The sequence below is a fragment of the Scardinius erythrophthalmus genome (assembly GCF_964197995.2).
Source record: "Scardinius erythrophthalmus genome assembly, chromosome: 19".
Lineage (NCBI taxonomy): Eukaryota > Metazoa > Chordata > Actinopteri > Cypriniformes > Leuciscidae > Scardinius > Scardinius erythrophthalmus.
The window spans coordinates 3,599,789-3,626,209 of NC_138239.1; the positions used below are offsets into that span (position 1 = coordinate 3,599,789).

General features: G+C 34.9%; 1 protein-coding gene across 2 annotated transcripts in view; it reads right to left on the reverse strand.

Moving 5' to 3' along the window:
- The window catches only part of plcb1 (phospholipase C beta 1), a 74,411-nt gene that overhangs the window by 31,616 nt on the left and 16,374 nt on the right, over positions 1 to 26,421 (reverse strand). For both annotated transcript variants that reach the window (XM_081347649.1, XM_081347650.1), the window contains exons 4-10: positions 10,815 to 10,955; positions 9,774 to 9,853; positions 8,423 to 8,476; positions 8,266 to 8,341; positions 7,392 to 7,492; positions 6,068 to 6,234; positions 438 to 584 (exon numbers count right to left, since the gene is read on the reverse strand). In XM_081347649.1, the coding sequence (XP_081203775.1) occupies positions 438 to 584; positions 6,068 to 6,234; positions 7,392 to 7,492; positions 8,266 to 8,341; positions 8,423 to 8,476; positions 9,774 to 9,853; positions 10,815 to 10,955 (766 nt within the window). The remainder of the gene's footprint in view (positions 1 to 437; positions 585 to 6,067; positions 6,235 to 7,391; positions 7,493 to 8,265; positions 8,342 to 8,422; positions 8,477 to 9,773; positions 9,854 to 10,814; positions 10,956 to 26,421) is intronic.

A 26,421-nucleotide genomic window follows, 5' to 3' on the forward strand; every position in this document is an offset into this window, starting at 1 on the left:
TTCTCCAGCAGATCTGCACTCCTGCTCCGGATGAGCTTTAGACTGACACATTAGCAGGACATTCACTGTAATTGCATTTATAATTCATTTCTGTGTGGTTTTTGAGGCCTAGCTGAACATGCGCTGTATTCTCAGCTCTCTCCTGATAATTGGCTCTTACGTGATGTAATGCACTTTCCCGTAAGTAGGCTTAAATGTAAATGTACTAATTTGTGCAAAACATTGCCAAATGAGGAAATATCATTATAGAGTTTTCAAGGCAGCTCTGCTTCTGTGCAATTTATATTATTCATAGAATGTTTCGATCAGTCAGTCTTAAGTGTCTATTATGAATTTTTGCAACTTTATGCATTAATGAATTGAGTTCGGTATCATTTCTTGCATCTATCTGCATATTGCGCATGTATGCGATGTGTTTGACGTGAGAATGGCACTACCTGTGAGGTAGGTGTTGTGGGAGGAGTTGATGAAGTACTGGGAGAGTGGGAATGTCATGTCTTCACTCTGGTCCAGTTTTTCGGCAGGAATGACGCTGTTCTCTTGACTGATCAGATATCTGGAGAAGCCCTCCACTGAGATCTGCCCTGTTACACAGATATCACAACACATCTCAACACCAGGAGCATGCTTGCGTGCAATTTAAATCATATTTGTGGGTTACACTTTATTTTACAGTGTCCTTGTAACACATGTTACATGTACTTACCATAGCAAATTATGCATAATTGCATGCAACTAACCCTCAACTAAATCCTAATGCTACCCTAACCCTATAGTAAGTACATGTTCTCAATTAATATTACTCAGTACAATATACAATAGACCCTTGATATCAATAGCCAACAATACATTGTATGGGCCAAATTTAGATTTTTCTTTTATGCTAAAAATCATTAGGATATTAAGTAATGATCATGTTCCATGAAGATATTTTGTAAATTTCCATCCGTAAATATATAAAACATGTATTTTTGTGAGTGAATGCAGCACAATCGAGAACATTGACAACTTTAAAGGAGATTTTCTCAATGTTTCGATTTTTTTGCACCCTCAGATTCCAGATTTTCAATAGTTGAATCTCAGCCATATCCAAACAAACCATACACCAATGGACAGCGTATTTATTAAGTTTTCAGATGATGTATAAATCTCAATTTCAAAAAATGTACCCATGTGACCCAGGAATATAATATGTTAATATGTTGTTCAAGAAAAATCTCTGATTATTATCAAGTTTGAAAACAGTTGTGATTCATTTTCTTTTAGGATTCTCTGATGGATAAAACATTAAAAATAACATTTATATGACGGAATTCTTACGGAACCCGGTCACTTTTAAACAATTTAATAAAGAAAAAAAGCTTCTGAACGATAGTGTAGTTTTCCGGCGGGATCATTATGGCACCAAAGTGACTAAATAAAGACGGCATTGTGTTCTGTTCACCTTCAACTGCGAGCAACAGAGGTTCTTTCACCTCGGAAAATTATCCCTCTCTTTCGCACCTAAACTAACAACTTGTCTCATCGAGTAAATTAGCACTGCAACTGCAAACAGACTTCAAATTAAAGTGGAGCCGGAAGATCAGTGTTCCCTGAACAGCACTCGCGCTCGGAGAGAAGACACTGGGGGACGAGCGTCCTCCGAGACTAATTCTCATCAGCAGTTTACATTCATTAAGCTCATTCTTTGCAGAGCTCCAAAGGTAATTAACCGTGGCCCTCTTTTTCCAGCTGGAAGACACTGTTCGGGATCGCGTCTGGGATCTGTCACTCCAAAGCAAACAACCTTTGATTTGCACACCGAAATAACACGAACCACCTCGCTGTCTCCAAAGGGGAGTCGGACGCTTTCTAAAGACTGCAATTACCGCACACTGCTGAAATTCTGCAATTGTCTTGTCGAGTTAAATGGAGAATGACCGAACAGGAACGAGATAAGAATGTGGATTGCATCTGTTGTCACAGTCCTGCATCCTAAGGTGCTTTTCTGCTCGCCGAGACGTCCAGACGGGTCTAGTTTGAAAGATTTTAGAGAGGGTTTTTACACTGGATTGGTCAGGCTGGAAGACTAGAAGCTATTATGTTAAGAGTTGAGCAAAAATCAGTAAGCTAGTGGAAAATCAGTCTAACTTGTCACTCTCCAGTTTGGCCAAAAGAAGATTTTATGCAAGTGACTTTTAAAAAAGTCTGGCTGATTGACTCGAGATGATGCTTTTTTAGCAAAGTAAAAATCTTTTAGTGTAATTGTACAAATCCCCAAGTCTTTTTATGGTGAAAAAACAAAAACAAAAATCTGGTTTTTATTAAGTAAACATAAGAATAACTTTTATATCATTAGTAATATTTCAAGATCAACACTTTCTGGAATGAAGCAGCTTCGGTTTACATGATTATTCATACATCATTTTATAGTAAAATCATTTTCAAATGTGAGTCTCAAATATGATCATCAGGCTTTTGAGGAAGGTTTATTTGTTCATCTCTCAATCATTGTGTTGCATTGCATTATATGTTTTAAAACTACAGAGATTTGATCATAAAACCAAGCATTTAAATATCATCTTAATAAGACATATTGACAGATATAGAAAGATGATTGATATTTATATGCATTTTATTTTAGTATCTGCCATACTGTTATTAAGATCTCATTGATTTACATTACAAGCATCAGAATTTCATCTCACTTTTGGTTCATATAAATATCAGCATTCATATTTTTGCTAAAAAATACATTAGAGCAGTTTTCCCCTCCATATTCTCACTCTATTAAACAACATGGGCCGTAAAAGCCTGATGTATCAAATATGATGCTCAACAAAACATTTTTTAAGATTTTCTTTTTGTCTTTTAAACTGCTCCATTTCAAAACACTAGATTTATCTGATCATTATTTCATATGTAGAGATGATGGTTTATGCAACTGGCCCCAGATAAAACAGCTAAGACCAGCAAACCTTTTTTAAAGAAAAGAAACATGATTTAACAGCCATTTCAAATATAAAAATAAGCACAACGTCTCCAGCGTTTACTGGCAATCGAACAACGAATGTCTCTCGGACACAATGTAATCCTGCAGACCATTCCCCACGTTTACAACCCAGTCGTTCTCCCAAATCCACAATCAATACTATGCAAATATCAGCGTCTCGTGTGGCTGGCGTGGGCGTTCGACTGTCCGCCGCCTGTCTGTGAGATTACACTGAGAAAATAGAGTCGTAATCTGTATGACAGCGGTGTGTGTCGTGGCAGAACCGCGAGCTAAAGAGCCTCATGATCATCCTCATCCATCGCCATCACTGGCTGATCAATCTCCTGTCACGGACCCGATCTCCACTTCGCCCGTGGAGCCTTGTGCTCGCACGGATATAAATAAACCGGCGCGACTGCATCTCGGGAGTTATTGTTGCTATGGCAATGAAAAGTGGAGAACGGGATGGAGGTTTTGTTTTCTTTCCAATGGAATAAATATTAGAAAACTCAAAAACTCAAGTGCACTTCTTTGCTGTCTACCTCCTACATAGGCAACATCCAGACAGATCCTTATGAGTTAGATAAATACATCCTGCACAAAAAAGTTTGGTAATTGTATTAATTATACTTTTCAGTTTAGAATGAATATGTATATTAATTATTTGTATTAGTACATTAATCAGTGTATTAATATACTTATTATAAAAGATACTTATTGAGGCCGTAAAATCGATTAATCGCGATTAATCATATCTAAAATAAAAATGTTGTGTTTATATAATATAATATATTATATATATATCACACACACACACACACACACACACACACACACGCACACACACACTATATAAACAAAAACTTTTATGTTAGGTGCGATTAATCGCGATTGATCGATTTGACAGCACTAATACTTATCCTAATATAAATAATACATATGTGCAAATAATATGCATTTTAATTAGCATATTAAATTAGTGAATTTACATCTAAGGCAACATCTAAATTGAAACAGATCCTTATAAGAGAGATTTACAACATATAAGCATTTGGATTTACAGTTGCCTTATACAGGCAATAACTCGATTGAAAAGATTATTAAAAATGTGAGATTGTTTAATTAATATTCATGAGCCTGTGTGCTGATTCGCTGACAAAAAGCAGATCTCCAGAGGAGGGAAAAGACGTAAACAAAGAGACGAATGACTGAGAATATCTGATGAAATGTACATTTTTAGATTTGGTTGTTGCTATAATGTTTCAGGCCTGATTACTAAACAATTTAATGACCAAAAGTGAAGTTGTAACTGTTTTTAGGCCTCCCAACGGTTTCTGATGTGAGTGTATCAGGCATTTAAAACTGATGGGATTTAAGGTGTCTCTTTTCCTGCGCTCCGGGTTAAATGCCGAGGTATTTGCTGTTTGAAGCGACAGACAACACGGAAAAACACTGTTTAATGCGGCTGTCAATCAACAAGTTGGGTGGAAAAATGAATGAGGGATTATATTTCATATTAGTATGATGACAGGAACTGACGGCGTTCTGTTTAAGAGCCCTCATCAAACCTCATGAGAACGCAGGGCCGAAACCTCCCACAGAATTATCAGAGATAATCAATTACACTCCAGCTGTCTATCAGCAATCGATACATAAACTGAGCTAATTCTCGTCTGATCGCCGGGGATGATGGGATACTGAGAAAACCTGATCCTGACAATGGTCTGCGCCGCTGGGTTAAAACATTTACTGACAGCAAACTTCACTCCCAAATAAGAACCGTCACGGTCGAACACCGACTGCTGTGCATCTCAACATCAGAGCCATATTTGATTTAAGAGCTGAAGATTTTCAGTGAATAATGACTACATTTGAGTCTTTCTCTCACACAAAGCGTCATGTGACTTCAGAGGATTTAGGATAGTGAATGAGTCATATGAACTTCTGTTATGGTGTTATGAATGATGAATCTAAATGAAATCAATACTGAGATGCGGCTTAGTGCGATTTAACTGAATAAATATATCGGTTTTGGAGTGGAGCGCGGCACTGTGTTCATTTACTACATTTACTACATTTGTAATGAGAAACCAACAAAGGAGAAAATATGAAGACAGAAATATTATTATTGTAATTTTACAGTTGTATTGGGTTTTTTTTTTTCTACTGCAACAATATGTATTGTGAAAAGCGCTAGGTGAAATGTGTAATGAAATGTGGGTAAAATTATTATTATTACTATAAAAACTTTTATTTTACAGTGAAATAGTATTAGAACAATATTAATATATTCCTTATTTTGTTATTTTATATGTATTATTATTAATAATAATGAATATAAATTATTATTATTATTATTATTATTATTTTTGTTGTTGGTTTTAGTCATATTGATATATAATCACTTTATGATTTTTTTCTCTCCAAATTGTGCAACCCAACACACAATTACAGCAAACTTGGAGCTCTTTATATATGTATTTTTTATAAATACAATTTTACAGTTGCTTTGTAAAATAATAATAATTATTATTAAATTCTTGTTTTTTATTTTACACTGAAATTATACATTATAACAATAGTAATATTTTCCTTTTTTATTTATTTATTTTATAATACATATTTATTAATACATTTTTACAAATATTTTATTTAATAAAAAAAAGATTAGGGTAAAGCTACATACAAGCTTTGCAAACTTACTTGGAGCTCTTTTTATATAATCACATTTTAAATCACAATTGAAATGATCAGATTATTGTTTATTTTTTAATTAGATTTATAGTAGATAATTAGATTTTTTGGTGACACTTTATTTTAAGGTTACATAGTTACATTGTAATATATGTATAATATATTAATTAACGATATGTACTTACTATTACAGTTAGGGTTTGGTTTAGGGTTAGTTGCTTGTAATTATGCATCATTTACTGTTAACAAGTAGTAATGCATAACTTCATCACCTTAAAATAAAGTGTTTTTCCCCAAATCGTTCAGCCCTACTGTGAAATGTGAAAAACTTCATCTGTGTTCTCCTTTAGAGTTTGGAACGAGGTGATGGCGATCACATGATGGCATTAGTCTCAGACAGACCTTTTTGAATCATTCCTGGGTTGGGCTCAAACTTCTCCATGAGCATCTGGGTTTGCTCCGGCTTCAGCGGCGGGTACAAGATCTCGTTCAGGCGAGGGTCTCGCTGCTTGTTGTTGATGAAGTCAGTCAGCTCATCCATGGTGAGGAAGTTTCTGCTCTTCGCTCCACTGGACGGAGACGGCGAGAGATGTGAGACACAGAAAAAGAGTGAGAATCATGACAATGAGATGAGCAGAAACATCCCCGTGTGCAAATTACACAATGACTTTCAGGAGAGTTGTTTTTGTTTTTAATGTCTCGGTTATGATCAACGCTAATTATCTTTCATTATGATTTTTTTAATTGTAACATGCGCTCATGCGCTCGTCTCATAAAAATCATTCCAGCATGACTTGAAGGCATCATTAGCTATACATAATAAATAAAAAATAAAGATAAAAATGATCAATTAAAAGAATGTATAAGAAAATAAATGTATAAATATATAAAAAACAGATAAAAATACATACATAAAATAGATAAAACACTTAAACATAAGAAATAAATATATATAAAATTAGAAAAAGATAAATAAAACTAAGATAAATAAATAAACAATCAAACAAATAAATAAATAAATAGTTAAAAACAGAAAAATAATAAATAAAAACAGTGTATAAAAATAACTAAACACATAAATAAAAATTAATAAAAACAGTGTATAAAAATAACTAAACATAAATAAAAATAGATGATCAAAATAGATCAATTAAATAAATAGATAAAAACTAAAAAAAGGTAAATAAAAACAATGTATATAAAATAAATGTATAAATAAATAAAAACAGTTAAATAAATAGATAAAAAGATAAAACATAAATAAATAAACTGATAAAAATGGAAAAACAGATAAATAAAAAAATATAAAGAAAGAAAGAAAGAAAGAAAGAAAGAAAGAAAGAAAGAATACATAAATAAAAAACAGATAAATAAAAATAACGTATACAAAATAAATGCATAAATAAATAAATAAATAAATAAATAAATAAATAAAAATACTAAAAAGTAAATAAAAAAATCTAATAGATAAAAATAAATACATAATTGATAAAATGGCTAAATAAAAACAATGCATAAACAATTAAATAAATAAATTAGAAAAAATATAAAAACAGATAAATAAACAAATAAATATATAAGAAACAGATTAAATAGATAAAAATAGATAAAAACAAATGTACGACTGAATAAATAAATAAACAGATAAACCAATAAATAAACAAACAAATACATCTTTTTGTATTTTATTGAAGGCATCATTAGCTAAAGCTTCATAAAGACTTACAGATCAGCAAATATCTGGTTGATCTCAGATCGCGGGCAGAGATGATTGATGAACACTTTGTAAATGTCAGGGGTCAAATCCTCCAACGGGATGGAGTCATTCTGCAGAGACAACCAAATAATGAAATACATATTCATATATTTATTACACAGCATCCATTAAGTCCAAACAGAGTCTTTAACCATGAGTCGAAACAATTAATCACCTAAAATAGAGGAGCCAAACCAGCTTTTAATAACATGTGCTCTCATATTAATAAAAACAAATATAGCCTACTTAAGCTGGCCTCCATATTAATTAGTTCTTTCCATCCTAAGAGAAGCATCTAGTCCGAATCAATCGGTTTGTTACGACAAACTCAATAACGGACATCAGTCAATGTCATCCGCACGCTGTTAGACATTCATCTCCCGCAGGAAACATCCGAAACACTGAGTCTGGAAGGCCACGCCGGCGCCCGAGGCTGATGAATGCTTTGTTGGTCAAAATATAAAGCAGCAAACAAACAAAGAGAAACGCATGAAAGGATGCGAATGCGAGTGAGTCAGACGAGGAGGGCAGCGAGAGTAAGCCCATGATGATTTCTCATTAGCTGCACACTTTTTTCCCTCGCGAGTCTCCCGAGGCCTTTTAACATTATGGATTTTGAAAATCTCCCTGTGTCCGCCGCTCAACCTTTATATTTGCCGTTAAAACGACAAGGCAAACAAATTGACTCCCCTTGTTGCTGGGAATGAAAAGGCAAGATGTCATTTGTCAGGCGTTTAGAAAGGCGACGCGCTTCAATCTGAAACCGCAGGTTTTCTGGTAAATCCCTCACTGGCTTCCTCTCTGCCCGTGGGTTTCTGGAGCGATTAACCCAACATATGCTCACCCGGCCTGACGGAAGATTACAGCTCTCCAGTGCCGTTTCCACACGCTTCCGGTCAGTGGAGAAAATGCGGAATATGCTGCAGAACGAGAGGGAAACGTTAGGATGATTGAGTCTGTTGGTGTTCTGGTTTATCGGGTGGAAACGGTCGGTGTCTTACTTCTTCACTGGGACACGACCCTCTTGGTTAGGCTGCAGCTTGAGTCTCGTGAAGCTGGTGAGAAACACAACAATTTCATTGAAAAGTTACATCAGTCATTCTCTGGGAACGATGGCATTGTTTGGACTCGTGTCTCCATATCGTACTATTGATGAACTGGATACTGAACTAATGTAATGTAAAGGTTTTTCACCAGAATGTCCCAAAAGATCCCATTCATCACTTGTACATTTTTATTGGATGGATGGATGGATGGATGGATGGATAAAGGGAGGGGATGGATTGATATATGGATGGATGGATGGATGGATGGAGGGATGGAGGGGATGGAGGAATGGAGGGGATAGATGGATAAGTGGATGGTAGGAGGGATGGAGGAAGGGAGGGGATGGATGGATGATAGATGCAGGGGATAGATTGATGGATGGATGATGGATGGATAGATAGATGGATGGATGGATGGATGGATGGATGGATGGATGGATGGATGGATGGATGGATGGATGGATGGATGGATGGATGGATGGATGGATGGATGGATGGATGGATGGAGGAATGGATGAAGGGAGGGGATGGATGGATAAGTGGAGGGAAGGATGGAAGGATGAAGGGAGGGAGGAGATGGATGAATGAAGGGAGGGAGGAGATGGACGGATGATTGATATATAGAAGGATGAATGGATGGAAGGATAAACAGATAAATAGACAGATAAATAGACAATAAGATAAAAGATATTAAGATAAACAAACAAACAAATAAAAATACATAAATAGATAAAAGATAAATACATAACGATGAAAAAGATCAAATATAAAAATAATTGTATAAACAAATAAATAAATAAATAGACAAAAAAATAAATAAATGCATGTTTAATACTACAATAAGGTCTAATGTGTTAACATTATGTAATGTATTAACATGAACTAACCATGAGCAATACATTTGTTACAGTATTTATTAATCTTTGTTAATGTTAGTTAATAAAAATAGTCATTCATTGTTTGTTCATATTAGTTCACAGTGCATTTACTGATATTAACAAATACAACTTTGGATTTGAACAATGCATTAGTAAATTGTTAAAATAAACAATAAGATAATTAAATTCTGTCGAAGTGCAGTTCATTATTAGTTCATGTATTTCAAAAACTATTCATGAAATCAATTCATTATGGGTTTAAAAGAGAAATCGTGTGGTATATGTGTGAGCGGTTCTTGATCTGAACAGGTGAAGGTCCACGATGGTCCATCGATCAAGAACCGCTCACACATATATCACATGATTTCTCTTTTAAACCCATAATGAATTAATTTCATGAATTTGACGAGTGATCTGCAGGTACTCACGCTTTCTCCAGACAGGACTCTCTGCCCATGTTCTGAGCGAGTAGGTTAGACGCCAGACTAAACAGCTCATCTGCCCACTCCTTTATCAATGACAAAGCACAAACAAAACACGCCACTTTCATTCAAAACTATTCAGGTCAAGTATCCTGACTGAAATTAATGCTGCACAAATATCTCACTGACAGAAATACAGTATATATCATGCTCTCAGGGCTTGACATTCACTTTTTGGTTAGAAGTGGTTTTCCAAAGTTACGAGCCACTCCGCATTTTCACCGGCCACATCTTTGACACTGGGGGAAAACTGCCATATATATATATTTTTTTAATATTATCTCATAATTTGGCAGCAGGTTTATTAGGCTGCTGTCCCTTTAAGACCGATCCATTACACTGTTACACATGCATTTACTTTCTCAACTGTTTATGTTCACTTAAAACATAACTGTGTTTACATGAATACATGAATTACGTGAATACACTCCAAGACTGTCTTTTGTGTGTATTTGACTGTTTAAGTGCAATAAGCTGCGAAATATAACTTAATTTAGTACTGAGAGTCGGCTTTATGTGCCGCACTTTGAGTGTTTGAGCACAAAATCAAATTAGAGTCAAATTATGTGCAATACTGAAATGCACGCCCTGGAACAGCAACAATATTCATCTGAAGCAAATGAAACGAGTGAGTGAGAAGAGGCGGGTTTGTGTGTCTGAGAGATTAGGGAGAAAGAGCTGGTATTATGAATCAGTTCTGTGGGAAATTAATATTGGAAGCATTTCATATATTTCAGGATCGACATGTATCGAAAAATCTATATTTTTGACAACACTTTTGTTTTGCACTGAGTTTATTATTTTCGATTGCCTTTTTTAGTAACATTTTTCAGTTAAAAGAACTGAAAAATTTATATATAACCCACCAAAGTGTGTAGTAGGAGTGACTGTTACACACCACCACTGAAATACACCCGCGGTTGGTGTTAATGTCAAGCCCTGCATGCGCTACTTATTTGATCAGATGTTCTGATGCTGATGAAACACCTTAGCGACTTCTTCTTGGAAGGCCATGAAGTTCAGGTACTGGATATTGACCATGTCGGGCCCCGTCACCACCGTTAGCATCCGGTTCTCTATCCGTCCCACCAGATTGCCCACATCCAGGAGCTCCCGGAGCTTTGCTTCCTGAGGGAAAACAATAATGAAGTCTCGCTGCCATAAAACATCTCAAGTAAGCCAGTAAGCCTCTTTACGGCTGATCTCGCCCACAACCGTTTCCCACGAGCGCTTTATCCCTACGATAAAAACTGCTGAACACCTGCTGATGATGGAAGAACATTCAACACATCCACTTGTTTTACTTCAGGACCCAAACATATTCACATTTAGAAACCGGAACCCAAAAATGACATTTATAGGTTAAAACTGGATTCAGTTTGGATCTAGACTTTGTGGAGATTTCAGATGATGCCAACTCTGGCTCTACATAGAAAAATGTCAAAATATTCTCCTTATATTGTAATATTATCTTTATATTGTAATAATTATTATAATCAAGGCCTGTTCATACCAAGGACGATAACTATATATATTATAGTTAAAGATATTAAAGAATAACAGAGTTCACACCACAACTATAAAGACAGAAGCACAGAGAATCCATTGACAGCCAATCAGAATCCATCCTGCTTTAAAGAGCTTGAGCATTTAAAGTGGCAGATGACAAATCTGCAGTGCACTTATAATAACAGAACAATATACATGTATTGTATAATATCTGTATATTACTGCCATTTGGACTTTACCTTGACACACTTATCTGGGTACTTCGAGTACTAAGAAAGCTCGTTTCTGCCAGGGAATAAAAAAATGTAAAACGTAATTGAGTCTTTTAATCTCACAATTTAGAATTTTTTTTCCTCCCCTTGCTATTCTGCTTGTATATCTCACAATTCGTTTATTTTTTTTTTGTATTTTTTTTTTTTTTTGGCCATGCAATAATTATTAATTTTAAGTAATTGTAACTTTATCTCACAATTCTCAAATGTCAAAATTGCGAGTTATAAACTCAAAATTGAGAGGTACAGTATAAACTATACCACAATTATTTGTTTAAATCTCAAGAAATCTTACTGTTTTTACTCGCAATTCTGGGAAAGTAAAAAAATTGCGAGATATACACTTGCAAAAACGTTATATCTCGCGATTCTCTTCTAGATCTTCTATTCAGCCGAAAAAAAAACTTTGTTGCATTATTTCCCTGTTATCACAGTAAAGCTGATTTGAAACAATCTGTATTGTTAAAAGCGCTATATAAATAAAGGTGACTTGACTTGTATCTCGTAATAACCTTTTTAACAGACTTTTTTCAAAGAATCGTGAGAAAAAAATCTGCTTTGAGCAAAACGTCAGAATTGTATGGAAGCTTGTTTCCGCCACAGAATAAAACATTTTAAGAGATAATTGCGACTTTTTATATCACAATTGCAAGTTTACATCTCGCAATTCTGACTTTATTTCTCAGAATTTCGAGATATAAAGTCAGAATTGCGTGAAAAATTGCGTAAAAAAAAAAAAAATCCGTCTTTATCCCCCCCTTAGAATTGGACTTTATATTAGTTTACAGTATATCTCACAATTCTGAGAATATATGTCAGAATTACGAGATATAAAGTCGCAATTGCGTGTTATAAAGTCAGAATTGCGTGATATAAAGTTGCAATTGCGAGAAAAAAAGTCAGAATTCTGACTTTATAAGATGCAATTGCGACTTTATTTCACGCAATTCTGACTTTATATCTCGCAATTCTGACTTTATAACACGCAATTGCGACTTTATATCTCGCAATTGTGACTTTATATCTCGCAATTCTGAGAAATAAAGTCAGGATTGCGAGATGTAAACTCGCAATTGTGAGATAAAAAGTCGCAATTATCATTTAATTTTTTTTATTTTGTGGCGGAAACAAGCTTCCATAGAATTGAGAGCTAAAAAGGTGCAATCAACATGTTTTTTTATTCCGAAGCGAAAACAAAAATGCACAGAATACTTCCTAAATTATGCCACTGTAAAACAAGCATTTTCTGTAAAGCTGCATTGGAACAAAAGTGTTATGCAAATAAACATGATGAAATGCATATGCTCACACAGGAATATAATTTCCTATAAATGTGAAATGTAAAAATAAAACAGTGTCTGGTTGCTTTGCATGCAGATCAGATGCTCTGTTCCCGTCCAAGTGGGCGTTTGCTGGCAAGAACAAGCTGCAATGTGGACCTGATGTTGTGCCAAAAAAGCCTTCGCGTCTGTAGCTCTGATGCCTGGAGTGTTGCTCAGGTAGGGAGCATGTCTCTAGTTTTGGAGCTGATATTTCATCTGAAGCGTCGTCCAACAAGTGTGTGTCTGCGCACGCACATGCAGCTGTGCAACAGGTGTGTGTGTGTGTGTGTGTGTGTGTGTGTGTGTCCTCTCAGCTGTCAGTAATTACAAGCCAAAGCAGTGACTCTCCAATCAAGTGCTGATGAGCGAGTGCCATCCGTGCCACAGCAGAACCAATGCTTCAACAAATATAATCCAGCATAAAAACACTCGCTGCCAAACGTGTGTGTGGATGTTTGAACGAGAAACTGCGCACAGGCAGCAAATCCCATGAGCACAGGAGCACTTCCCTGAGAACAAATGGAAAAAGACACCCGACGGTTTTCCATCAAGAAAAATCTAATGTTTTATCAATTTCGGCTGTGACTCACAAAAAACAATAAACCTACAATAACACACCCCAGAGGAAACCGAAGCCATTAAAGAGTCTAAACCCATCAGTGCTCACGGAGGGCTTTGGTAATTTCAAAGATGGTTCAATGAGTAATATTACATTTTGAATTGTCTTCTTGCCACTTGAGGGAGCGAATGATTGAATGGCGCCACCAATGTCTCGCTCCAAACTAGCATTCAGATGCATTGCTAAATGATGCTCGTAAATATTTGATTCAGTCGCATTCAATCGAAACGACGTGCAAACACTGAATAGACTTGCACACTCAACACAGAGTATATCAAAGAATCTGACGTAAAGGGATAGTTCACATGGAATTCTGTCATCATTTACACTCCCTCAAGTTGTTTCAAACCTGTATGAGTTTCTTTCTTCTGTTGAACACAAAATAATATAATGTCGGTAATGACGGCACACACTGACATACAGTAGTATTTTTTTCCTACTATGGAAGTCAATGGGGTCCATCAACTGTCTGGTTACCAACAATCTTCAAAATGTCTTCTTTTGTGTTCAGCAGAAGACAGAAACTCATTCAGGTTTGGAACAACTTGAGGGTGAGTAAATTATGACAGAAATTTCATTTTTAAGTGAACCGTTCCTTTAAGGCCGCTTGTCCAGACGTTAATAAAAACATACCAAAGAACTGAATGAAGCCTGTCAATGAAGGACCAAACAAAATAGAGCTGGAGCAAAGAAAATTCATGCAGGTTTGAAACAACATAAGGGTGAGTAAATGATGACAATATTTAGATTTTTGGGGGAACTATCCCTTTAAGTTAAGTATTCAACTTCAGCGTGTGGGAGATGTGTGTGCTGGTACTTTACTATGAAACACATGATTTTCACCTGCTGGACCATAACACACAGATACACATTGAAGGACCTGAGTCATATCTAGAGACCAGAAGATCAATTCACGAGAACAACCTAGCAACTATCTCAGCAACCACTTAGCAACACCCTGGGCTGACCAATCTGTGAAATCTGTAATTGCGATTTTTTCTGATACAAACTGTGAATGTGTTTTTAAAAAGAAAATCCAGGTTTGCTCAGCTTGTTTATAGGGATGTACAATTACAACATCAACATGACTATACAATTATAATTAATATTATTAAATAGCTCAGACAGTAGAGCGGTGGCGCTTGCAACGCCAAGGTCATGGGTTCGATTCCCAGAGAAAGCAAGAACTGATAAGAATATACATGTGTTTGAAATGCAATGGAAGTCGCTTTGGATAAAAGCGTCTGCTAAATGCATAAAAATTTCACTGTAAAATAAAAACATCAAGTATTTAAGAAAAATAATACAGTACTAATTTAACTTTAAAGTTGCAATGCTAAAATGTATGGCTGTCTTAATTTCTTCATCTTTAAATGTTAAACCATCAAACTTTTATTTTTAAATTGTATTATTCTTCTCTTTTGTTAACAAGAGCTGCTTATTACAAGTACACTTAAAAAAAAAAAGTAACATCCATGATAACTGTTTTTATTCAAGTCAAAAATATTACTTAAAGGGGTGGTTGATTATGATTTGACTTTTCTAACTTTAGTTAGTGTGTAATGTTGCTGTTTGAGCATAAACAACATCTGCAAAGTTACAACGCTCAAAGTTCAAAGCAAAGGGAGATATTTGCTTTTAAAGAAATCACTTTTTAAGGACTACAACAAACGGCTGGTAGAGACTACACCACATTCCTCCCGGGTTAGTGACATCACTAACCCTACAATTTACATAAACCCCGCCCCCTGAACACGATTTATAGATTATCATGACAGAATATGCTAATCAATGACTAGAAGATAACTCCACATCAGCTTCATAAATTCATCAACTAACCATTCAGAAATGTTGCTCTACATGTTGTCACTTAACATTAGTTAATGCATTATTGTAAAGCGTTACCCGAATCTGTATGGGTTCAGTCAGCAGAAACAGCTCTTTAAGGTCTTAATAGCAGGTGAAGCTCATAATTAATGAGAAGTGTTAACTGAATCGAGCCGCTCTGAGACACTGTATTTTATTTCCTTTTTATTCTAAACTGTTTTAATTATTCTTATTTATTTAGATTATTTTAATTGCTTCTATGTAAAGCACTCTGAATTACCATTGTGTATGAAATGTGCTATATAAATAAACTATATAAACTACTATATTAATATCATTATCACAGCCTTTACGATTTGATAATCACATTAAGCCATAAGGCAATTCCAGTTTTATTTCAATGAGTCGTGCATCCCTACTGGCAACCATCCCCAACAACCTAGCGCTGTGGTGCCGACTTTTGCACGTGAAAACAACACAATTTTAATGCAATACTTTTCTGTGCACATGTTCCAATAAAGCTTTCACATATGTGACTGCAGCGAGGAGAACGAGTGCGCCGCACACATCCTGAAAAATGAAGCCAAAACATTGATCGCCCCCTGGTGGCTGGCAGCAGTATAGGTCATAAACCCCGCCCTGTCCGTCACATCGAATTACACTTCAAATAATTTTTCCCAAAGATGGTTTCTGTCAATTTAGGAAGTTTTTCCAATAAGTTTGGTTTTAGTTAGTCATTCGATGCCATAAAATGTTCCGAATGATTTCATCGGCAATGACCGTTTCTAGGATATTTTGACTTCATTTTTCAACAACAAAAGGAAGAGGAAAAGTCCATCTTTATTACAGTCTGTGAAAGAGACACCTCTTGTCTTTGTTTCAGACAGGATCTTCCTGTAACCCTCATGACTCATGATTGGGTTCGGGCCCCCGGGGCCCTTACAGCCAGACTACCGTTACACTTTTATTTAAAGCAGTTTCCACCGACAGCATGACAGACGACACAGGTTCATTAGTGAAAGACTCTGTGTGTACTGCAGACATGGGCTCTGAATAGCACATGAATAATACATGCAGTTATTGAATAATAAATTGAATCTTTAAAAGGGGAGTTCTGTGTGAACTGGACAGATGTGTGAGAGACTGGCTCTAAAAGAAGATCAAGCCTGTAAATAGCCGACTTGTTGCGTGATTTTTTCCATTGCATTTTATTTTTCTGCATTCTTTTGCATTTTGCACGTAGTATTTTTAACATTTTTGGTTTAGTGCGCAAAAATATTCTCATCTCATCATGCATTTCAACACGTCAAGCTCATGAACACAGGCATTATTATCTCTGTAAACTCTCTCACGTGTGCATGTTTCATGCAAATCTGCGTTTTATATTCTCTGCAGGACGCCTGGGCAGAATGAAAGGTCCTGTTGAGAGGGAAATAAATTTGATTTAGATTTATCTGCACACCTGCATATATTACAGCACTCCAGCACACTGACAGATGCAGACGTGCAGACGCTCTTTTGTAATGAGAGACCTCTACATTTTCTATTTGTCTGATGGAATTCAGCGCTGTGATAAAACTATTCATCGTTGATCATCACAGTGAAAAATCAAGAGCGAGTTAATTGCTTTCGGCAGCAGAATTTAAACATGCTCTTTAAAAGAATAATATGAAAATAAGTGGTGCTTGGCCCTGCTAAGCTCATTACGGTTGCTACTGTGGGTGGTTGCTAAGTAGTTTTTGGATGGTTGCTAAGGAGTTGTTATGATGATCTGGGTGGTTGTTATGGTGGTTACTTACTACCGGCCAAATCCGAAAGAGTGTTTTCCCGTCTGTGCAGTGCAAGTGGGAGTTTATCCCTTACGAAACAAAAATATATTGCAATATACTAGAATTTATATTGCAATACATTAGAAAATATATTTCAATGTATCAGAAACTTCCTCATATATTTGAAAATATATAGCAATATATGGATGGACAACCTATTGGTATATATTGATTCATATATTAAAATACATTGATATACAAACAAAACTGTATTACATTTATTGCATGTATGTTTATTGAAACAAAGTATTTTTTATGAGTTAAGCAAGCTCATGCATAGGTTTACAGAGAGATTGATTAACAATAGTCCAAATCAAATTTTTGCATGACATTCATTATATTTTACATTATATAGCCATATGGATGGGCTATGTATTGGCTATGGCTATGTATTGATTCATATATTGTAAAATGTAGATGAGAGTATTATAAATGAAATGATCATTAACAGCAGCAATACAACATTTTTTTTTTTTTTGAGTCCACTTTGAATTCCCCCACATGACATTTCATCCTCAACATGACCAAAGTCCAACTTTCCAAGCACACTCAGGCTACGTTTACACGGAAACGATCTGAAGAGAAAACGCAAAAGTGATCACTTTTTATTCTGCGTTTAGACGAGCGTTATCGGGGGGGAAATCTGCGTGCATGTGGTGACGCAAAAGTGTGTGAAATTCAATTTAGTATGCACTCCAGGCGGCTAGGTGGCAATGTGAAGCACTGATCGGTGCCTTCACTGTCTAGCAAACTTTTGCGTTTTTACCATTTAGACGGAAACGCGACGGTGGAGCGTTTTTAAGATTTCCACTCTGGAGGGTGGTTTCACTTTTTTGCGTTTTTAAGCCCCGAAAACGCCGTCGCCGTCTAAACGAAAGGCACATCTGATAAAATATTTTTACGTTTTCACCCGCGAGCGTTCTCGTGTAAACAGGGCCTCAATCACAGTTTTTGTTAAGAGAAGAAATGCTTTGGAGAAATGCTCTGTGCTGCTGCCTGCTGTTTCATCAGATCTGCTCTCATCTGACTCTCCCCTGCTCACACTGGCAGCGGCGCCAGCGCGATCTGAATGCGCCACTCCTATTGGCTCTTAGCACCATAACATAACACTGCACTAAAGGATTGTTGTCCTGTTTTTTCCACTGAGGGATTGTTCTGTTTTTGTTGCACTAAAAACTGTTTTATTTTTTTTACAATGAAGAACAGTTGTCCTTCAGCTGCTGCTTTTGAAATAAACCTCATTCAGTTAATGTGAACTATCGATATCTTATTCAATCTATTATATTTTAAAATATATGACAGACATTGTACACTAGATTATTTCATATTTACCATGTATACAATATATAATATGATAATTATATAATATATATTATGTAATATAAATCAATATATTTTTCAACATATTTAATATATGTTCCCATATAAATCTGATTATATTATCTAGTACATTGAGGTATATTATTGCATATAATTTTACATATATATTTACATATATACAGGGCCGGTTCTAGACATTTGGAGGCCCTAGGCAAAATTCATGTTGGAGGCCCCCCACCCCCAATAAAAAACACTTGAAACAAATATGATTCCTAACTTTTTTATTTATACAACATTTCATTTTAAATTTAGTATATTTTTACTTACACAGTACATAAGTTTGGACAAATTACTATTTTTAATGTTTTTGAAAGAAGTCTCTTATGCTCATCAAGCCTGGATTTTATTTGATCAAAAATACAGAAAAATAATATAGTGAAATATTATTACAATTTAAAATAATGGTTTTCTATTTTACTATACTTTAAAATATATTTCTGTGATGCAAAGCTGAATTTAGTGTCACGTGATCCTTCAGAAAACTTTATAATATTCTGATTTATTATCAAATGTTAGAAATGGTGCTTAATATTTATTTTATAACATGTGATACTTTTTTTCAGGATTTTTTGATTATTAAAAAGTTGTTTTAAAAAAGTCTTCACTATCACTTTTATATATTTAACACATCCTCGCTGAATATTCCTGTTTTTTTTTTTTCTGTATTTTTGATCAAATAAATGCAGGCTTGTAGAGCATAATAAGAAACTTCTTTCAAAAACAATAAAAATAGTAATGGGTCCAGACTTTTTACTGGTAGCCTACTACATCAAACTTTATCTAAAGTAATCTCTTTTTTGTTTAATGAAGATGTTATTGTTCTTGTTGTTATTTTGCTGGTGTATTCAGTTTATTCACAGTTCCAGAATACCACTTCAGTAGATGAACATAAACGTGCTTTTATAATTGTTTTCATAGCTGCGTTATGGGCAGATATTGCATTGCTACCTTAAATATGCTATACACAAATCAAGTGGAAGAGAAAGATACGATCGCTACTGAGCAGGGAAAAAAATCTAAACTAATATTCGTATAGGCTATGATGTCAGGGTATTATCTAATCATCAGCAGAATATAGAAGATAGACCCATAGATATGAGATCCTTTATTTGAAACATTTAAAAATGTTGCAGTGTGTTGGTTTTTTAACTTTGAATACAAACGTCTTATCTTTTACTTTTGTAGCTTTTTTACTAGTCAGCTCCCAACGCGATGTTATTCATTGTACGCGCAAATTCAAAGCGTCGCGTCTGGGCACGTTAATGACGCTCGCACTCTTTTAAACTCGTAGACTAACAAAGCGGTGAATGATTTTTCCAGAAATGACGCTGATCTACAGTAGCCCACACGTTTATATTTAAAATACATTGCAATCACTCCAAAATCGATGACCTGCATTACGAGCTGTGCTTCTTTGCGTGCCTATGTAGACTTTTGTACAGTCATGGGCTGGCGTTAATGTGACGTAATGTAACAGTCTATGGTTAAGATAAACATCGTCACTATTTTTAGTTAATTAATAAATTTTGAAATAAATTGTAGATAGGACATTTGTACATTTATTTATTTATTTTTTATTTTTTATTTTTTTGTCCCTCTGTCTGGGCCCCATCCCGCCAATCGGGCCCTAGGCACGTGCCTAGTTTGCCTTTGCGTTAATCCGGCTCTGCATATATATACAATGCCTCTTCCAATATATAATTTAATATAATGTGGGATATATTTCAATATACATAACAATATATTAAATAGTATAATAATATGTATTTATTCAATATATGAAAACGGCAATAATTGCAGTATTGTCCCATATATTGCAATATATAACTTATAATATATTATTATATAATATATCATATGATATATTACTATGTCAGTTTCACAATATATGGAGACACATGAAATATATTGTCACGTAATATATTGAGAAATATATTTTTGTTGCGTAAGGGATTGTCTTGCTAATTAGGGCTGCATGATTAATCGCAATTAAAGTGAAATTGCGATATGGCTTAGTACGATTACAAAATCACAAAAGCTGGGATATAATAAGTGCATATATGCGCTGTGTTTTTCAGAGTGAAGCGCAGCATTGTGTCCTTCTACACATGATACAGTGAACCTTACAACATTAACTCTTTCCCTGATGGACTTTTCCAGCTTTCCGAGTTTTCCCTGTTATACTGTAATGTTATTACGCATCTTCTGAAAGAGTAGAGAATCTCCTGATCAAAACACAGAAGCAGCAGAAACAAGTGATATAAGTTTTGCTTATGCATTTAGTCTGACATAAATGTGATTTTCTCAGCTTTTTGTTTAAATGAAACTTACCCACATTGAAGTGTTGATAAAAGCTAGAATATATATATATATATATATATATATTTTACTTTTTTTTAAAGTAGAGGCTCTGTTCTTTCTTTTGATATTGCATGTTCAGATAATCATACAACACAATATTCTGGGGACCATGAAATTATTGTGAAAATTATCAAAAACGTTGGCGGCAGCTGGCAAAAAAAAGTTAATACTTTTATTTTCCTGTTTATTAATGTCAAGTTGCTTTGAACAATCTCTATTGTATAATATTGTATAGTATAATATAAAACTTGATTTAATAACAATAATATAATAATAATAATAATTATTATAATTATTATTTTAATTTAGTCTTAATGATAGTCATACTGATTTATAATCACAAAATTTGGGGCCAAATTGGCAAAAAAAAAAAAAAGCATTTTAAATCACAATTTTTATCAGGAAAATAATGTATTTACATGTAAGCAGCATGATCCTCAGACCAGTTTTTTTGTTTTATTTTTTATTTTTCAGTAAAAAATTACAGTAGTAATATTTGAAGACTTCAGATGCAAAAAACTCTAGTTTCTTTTAAATTAGCTGTTTTTTTTTTTTATCAAGCTCATATGTTTAGGTTCAGTAATTTCACTTCAATGGCAATGAAAAGATTATTAGTCAGTTACTGAAATGCCTTATTTTCAAAAATCTCAAGACAAGAGTAAAACATGTGAAATGTAAGATGGACTTAGAGTTTTTTTTTGCATCTGAAATCTTAATTTTCTGTTTATATAAAAAAAAAACATATAATAATATCTATATTATTAAAATTTTACAGGCAAAAAGCATTTTAAATCACAATATTTAACAGGAAAATCATAATTAGATCCGTCCCCCCAAATCTGCCGAACTGAAATCCTAAGGTTACTGGGTTTGTTCAAATCCCTGAATAGTAACATTGATGCTTTCCCAAGCAAACACCATTAACAATGGCTCCAGACACACTCACAGTCCACCTACACCTGCGATAATCACGGTCCCTGTAGTCTGTCTCCCTTTAGGCCTGGAAAGAATGCTCTGAAAAATGCATATTCATTATAATGATGGCGGAGCTGTGAAGGAGGAGGTTTTAAATGAGATGAGTCAGCGCGGATGAGCCCGCAGGCGAGCCGGTTCCCGGTCTCCGCTCCAGAGCCGTGTCATTGTTGTCACCTTGTCCTCCGCGCCATGTTGGATGCCCTTTCTCAACCTCATTAGCTCCGCTGCCTTTGGCTTTGGTCACATACAGGGAGCCTTTCCACAAGAGTTTCTATGGCAACATGCATCAAGACCTCGCTGCCTTCGGGAGCCGGATTTACCAAACCACGTCGTATCAAAGTAAAGGGCCACGGTGCATCTGCTCTGACCACAATCATCAGCTTTGTGCTCGCTGGATCTCTTTCAACCACCAAAGACACGTGAACGACCTCACGGACAATGAGATTCACCGTGACGTCGAGTCGAGCCTTTTCATGCCGCTGATAAGCAATTTAAACAAGCGTGGTGTGTTAGTACATTTATCTGTGTGGCAATGTACGTTTAACAATCGTTTCGGAGCAGCTTCACAGAAAGTCATCTGTGTCAGTGTGACTATAAATAAATCCTGAATAAATAAAAACATTAATGAGTGAGATAAAAAAAAATACTTGTTCCTCTTTCTTTAGTGTGTAATGTTGCAGCTCCAGTTCTTCTCTATATCAGTGTCAGTGTTTCTGAACTCCTGAAACGCCTCCATTGTAGTCTTGAGTTTCTTCCGGGAACGAACACGTCACAATATTCCTCATTATAATAATTCATACGTAGAATAAAGGGGCGGGGCCTGGTTGAGTTAGTTAGTAGTGTGTTAAACTGACGGTTATGGTAAGGGGCGGGACATTTCCCAAACACACTCGAAGCGCTCGGCCAATCAAACACACTGCTCCAGCCGACCAATCAGAGCACAGTGTGCTTTTCAGAAGGAGGGGCTTCATAGAGACAGGAACTAAACAGAGCGTTACTGACAGACTGGGAAGAGAGGAGCCGCAACAATGGAGAATATGAGGAAAATAATCAACATTCAAGCAGGAAAACCTGTTCTGATAGAGCTCAAAAACAACATCAAGACTTTGTAAAAGGGCTCTTTAAAACTGTTCACTGAAAGGTTCTTCTATGGCATTCCTGTGAAAACCCCAAACTTCATTTGTAAGAGTGTAAGAATGAGCAACAGTGACTAATTACAGCACATTATCACCTGAGTTTCACACACACCGTGAGCATGGGTTGTAAAGTAAACCTGCGAGTGGGTGTAAGTGTGTTGAGATCAGAAGTGTGTCTGCAGAAGGAGGATGGTGTTGTGGAGCTGATCCTCCAGGCACTGGGTTGAGAAGTGGGCAGGAATCAAAGGCTATCCTCTCGGTTCTGGCTGAAGTCCCACTGATTCTTCTGTCTGCTTCATGCTTGAACGGCTCATTACCCAAAGAAAAAAGGGGTGGTGCCTTTATTTGAACTAAAAATATATGCAGTTGCATGGATAAGAGCAAATTGCACCGACTGATAGCGCAGTTATTTGCAATGCAGACAACACTATCCAACACGCATAAGAAACAAGTGCTGAACACAACTGAACACAATATATTTTATATTTATATCAAGTATTATATAGTATTTCTAAGTATACCCTAGTATACCCTAAAAGGATACTTTATTGTATTTGAAATATATTCCCTTTTTCGATATACATTGCAAATATACTAACAATTGTACTATCTTTAAAGTATATTAGCATAATGCTTTTACCTATTTTCACAATACAACTTTTAACACACTTTAAAATAAGTGTACTTTAGTATTTTCTAAAAAATATATATTTTAGAAAAATATACTTGAAGTAAAAATTCAGTTTATTTTTTCAAAGTGTATTTATTTGCACTTTATTAAAAATATATATTTTAGGTATATTTTAACTGTGTGCTGGAAATGATCATTGTAACAATGCATTGAAAGTATACTTTCAAAATGCATTATAGTATTATAGTATTTTGTACAAAGTATATTTTGAAAGTTTTATTTGTCTAATAATGTACATTTGTTATTGAAGACAAAGTATGCATATTTTATGCAAAAGATGCTGGAAAAGGGAAGAATTTTTGGGACCTGGAGGATTTTTCTGAGGAACATTGGTCAGTTTAACTGCTCAACACATAAAAGGGACTCAAGAATAACCATCACAAAACATGGAAACAGCCGTGGATCATCCAGGTAACGACACATTAAAAATCAAGGGTTCATAAACTTTTGAAGTTTACATTTTTATACATTTATATATATATTTTGTCTTGTGGATGTAACCCTCTTTTATGTAAAATATCTTATTCAGGACAGTACTAAATAAAAAATAACATGCATTTTGTATGATCCCTCTTATTTTGTTACAATAATTAACATTTTGCAGATTCTACAAGGTGTATGTAAACTTTAGAGTACAAATGTAAATGACATAAAATGTTTATATATATACACACATTATATACATACATACATGCATATATATATATACATATATATATATATATATAATTTCGTTTTTTTTACTTTATATTTGTTTATACATTATATAGATATATATTTAAACAAATATAAAGTAAAAAAAGAAATGATATTGTTTATACATTATATATATACAGTATATATATATATATATATATATATATATATATATATATATATAAGAAATTATATATAATTATTTATAAATAAATAAATAAATTTGCCCTTTAAAATTTGGAGATAAATATGCCATTAATATGCAGACTTGGACAAACTACAGAGCACTTGTGAGACTCATGGCAGAACGGGAACAGTCTTTCCATGAAGCATATGGTCATTAACAACAGCAGTGCCATTAGCAAAGCTCTGGTTGCTTTTCAACAGATGGATGCATGTAAACAACCACCACTTATTGAGACGATCTGCTTGGTTTTAATATGTATCATATACATTTATGACATAAACGTCTTGTTATCTTCTCCATTTTTCAATGGAATAAGTATCAGGATGTCATTGTTCTCGCTGTGTGCTTTAACGAGCAGCCAAGAACCCCGAACGTTAAAGATCTGGTGAACGAGGGAAAGATGAACAGTTCTTCTGGTCTATTCTGTATTCATCTGCCGTCGGCTTCACAAGCGCACAACAACTCAATACGATCCTTCTTCTTTTCAATTAACAACACATCTTTAATGACTTACATAAACAAGCAATTCCAAACAAAAGCAGCAGGATATTTTTCATGGTCTCAGCGTACTAGTGATTAAAATCTCATTCAAATTCCTTTCTCAATAAAGCAGTAAAGGTGAACAGCTTGCACTTAGGAGGCACCGGCTACTTTGGGACGAACAAAAACCAAAAGATTACATTAGAAGAGTTAGTGAGCTACCATAAACTTGAAAAGAAACTTTTTGAAATATATATATATATATATATATATATATATATATATATACTGTAATATATATATATATATATATATTCTGTAATATATATATATATATATATATATATATATATATATATATACACACACACATATACATATTCTCTCTCTCTCTCTCTATATATATATATATATATATATATATATATATATTCCTGTGATCAAAGCTGAATTTTCAGCATCATTACTCCTGTCTTTAGTGTCACATGATCCTTCAGAAATCACTCTAATATGATGATTTGATGCTCAAGAAACATTTCTGTGATATTTTCAGATTTTTCAGGACTCAAGTGGACTATATTAGTGGAGTAATGTAGGGAATAGTGAATGAGGGTATGGGGGGGGGGGGATTTCGAACACAGGCCTCATTTTCAGTTGTTTGTCAGATCTCGTCTATAGTAAAGTGGTTGTATTCCTGAAGAAGCGTTATAAGGGTTAAAGCAGAGTTTAGTTTGTAATAGCATTTCTCCAGCATGCATTATGTCTTATTGGGTGCTGAGTGGCTCAATCGATCATTCGAGCATCGCTCCTTCACTCTCTCAGAATGATACAGCGTCTCATTTTCAGTCTGAGTAAATGGCTTCGACCTCTACATCCAGGGGTGGATGGACGGTCTGTTGTGGCTCGTGAACGCCGTCATATAAACGCTCCACCGCAAGATTTATTCATCTGGCTTTGACACCAGCACACTGCGTTTCCCAGAATCACTCTCAGTCATGACACTCGAGTCACGAAGATGCACTCGCACTCGCTCGCAGAAGATGCTTTATATCATGAGAGAGAGAGAGAGAGAGAGAAAGAGAGAGAGAGAGAGAGAGAGAGAGAGAGAGAGAGAGAGAGAGAGAGAGAGAGAGAGAGAGAGAGAGACCGGGCTAATCTCCACCTCAGTACAAGCAGATTTAGAGAAATTAACAAATAATAACCCATATACACGACTGGTCAAAAGTTTGGAATAAGTAAAGATTTTTTTACAGTATATAGTAAAACCATTATATTGTGAAATATTATTACCATTTAAAATAAAGCTGAAT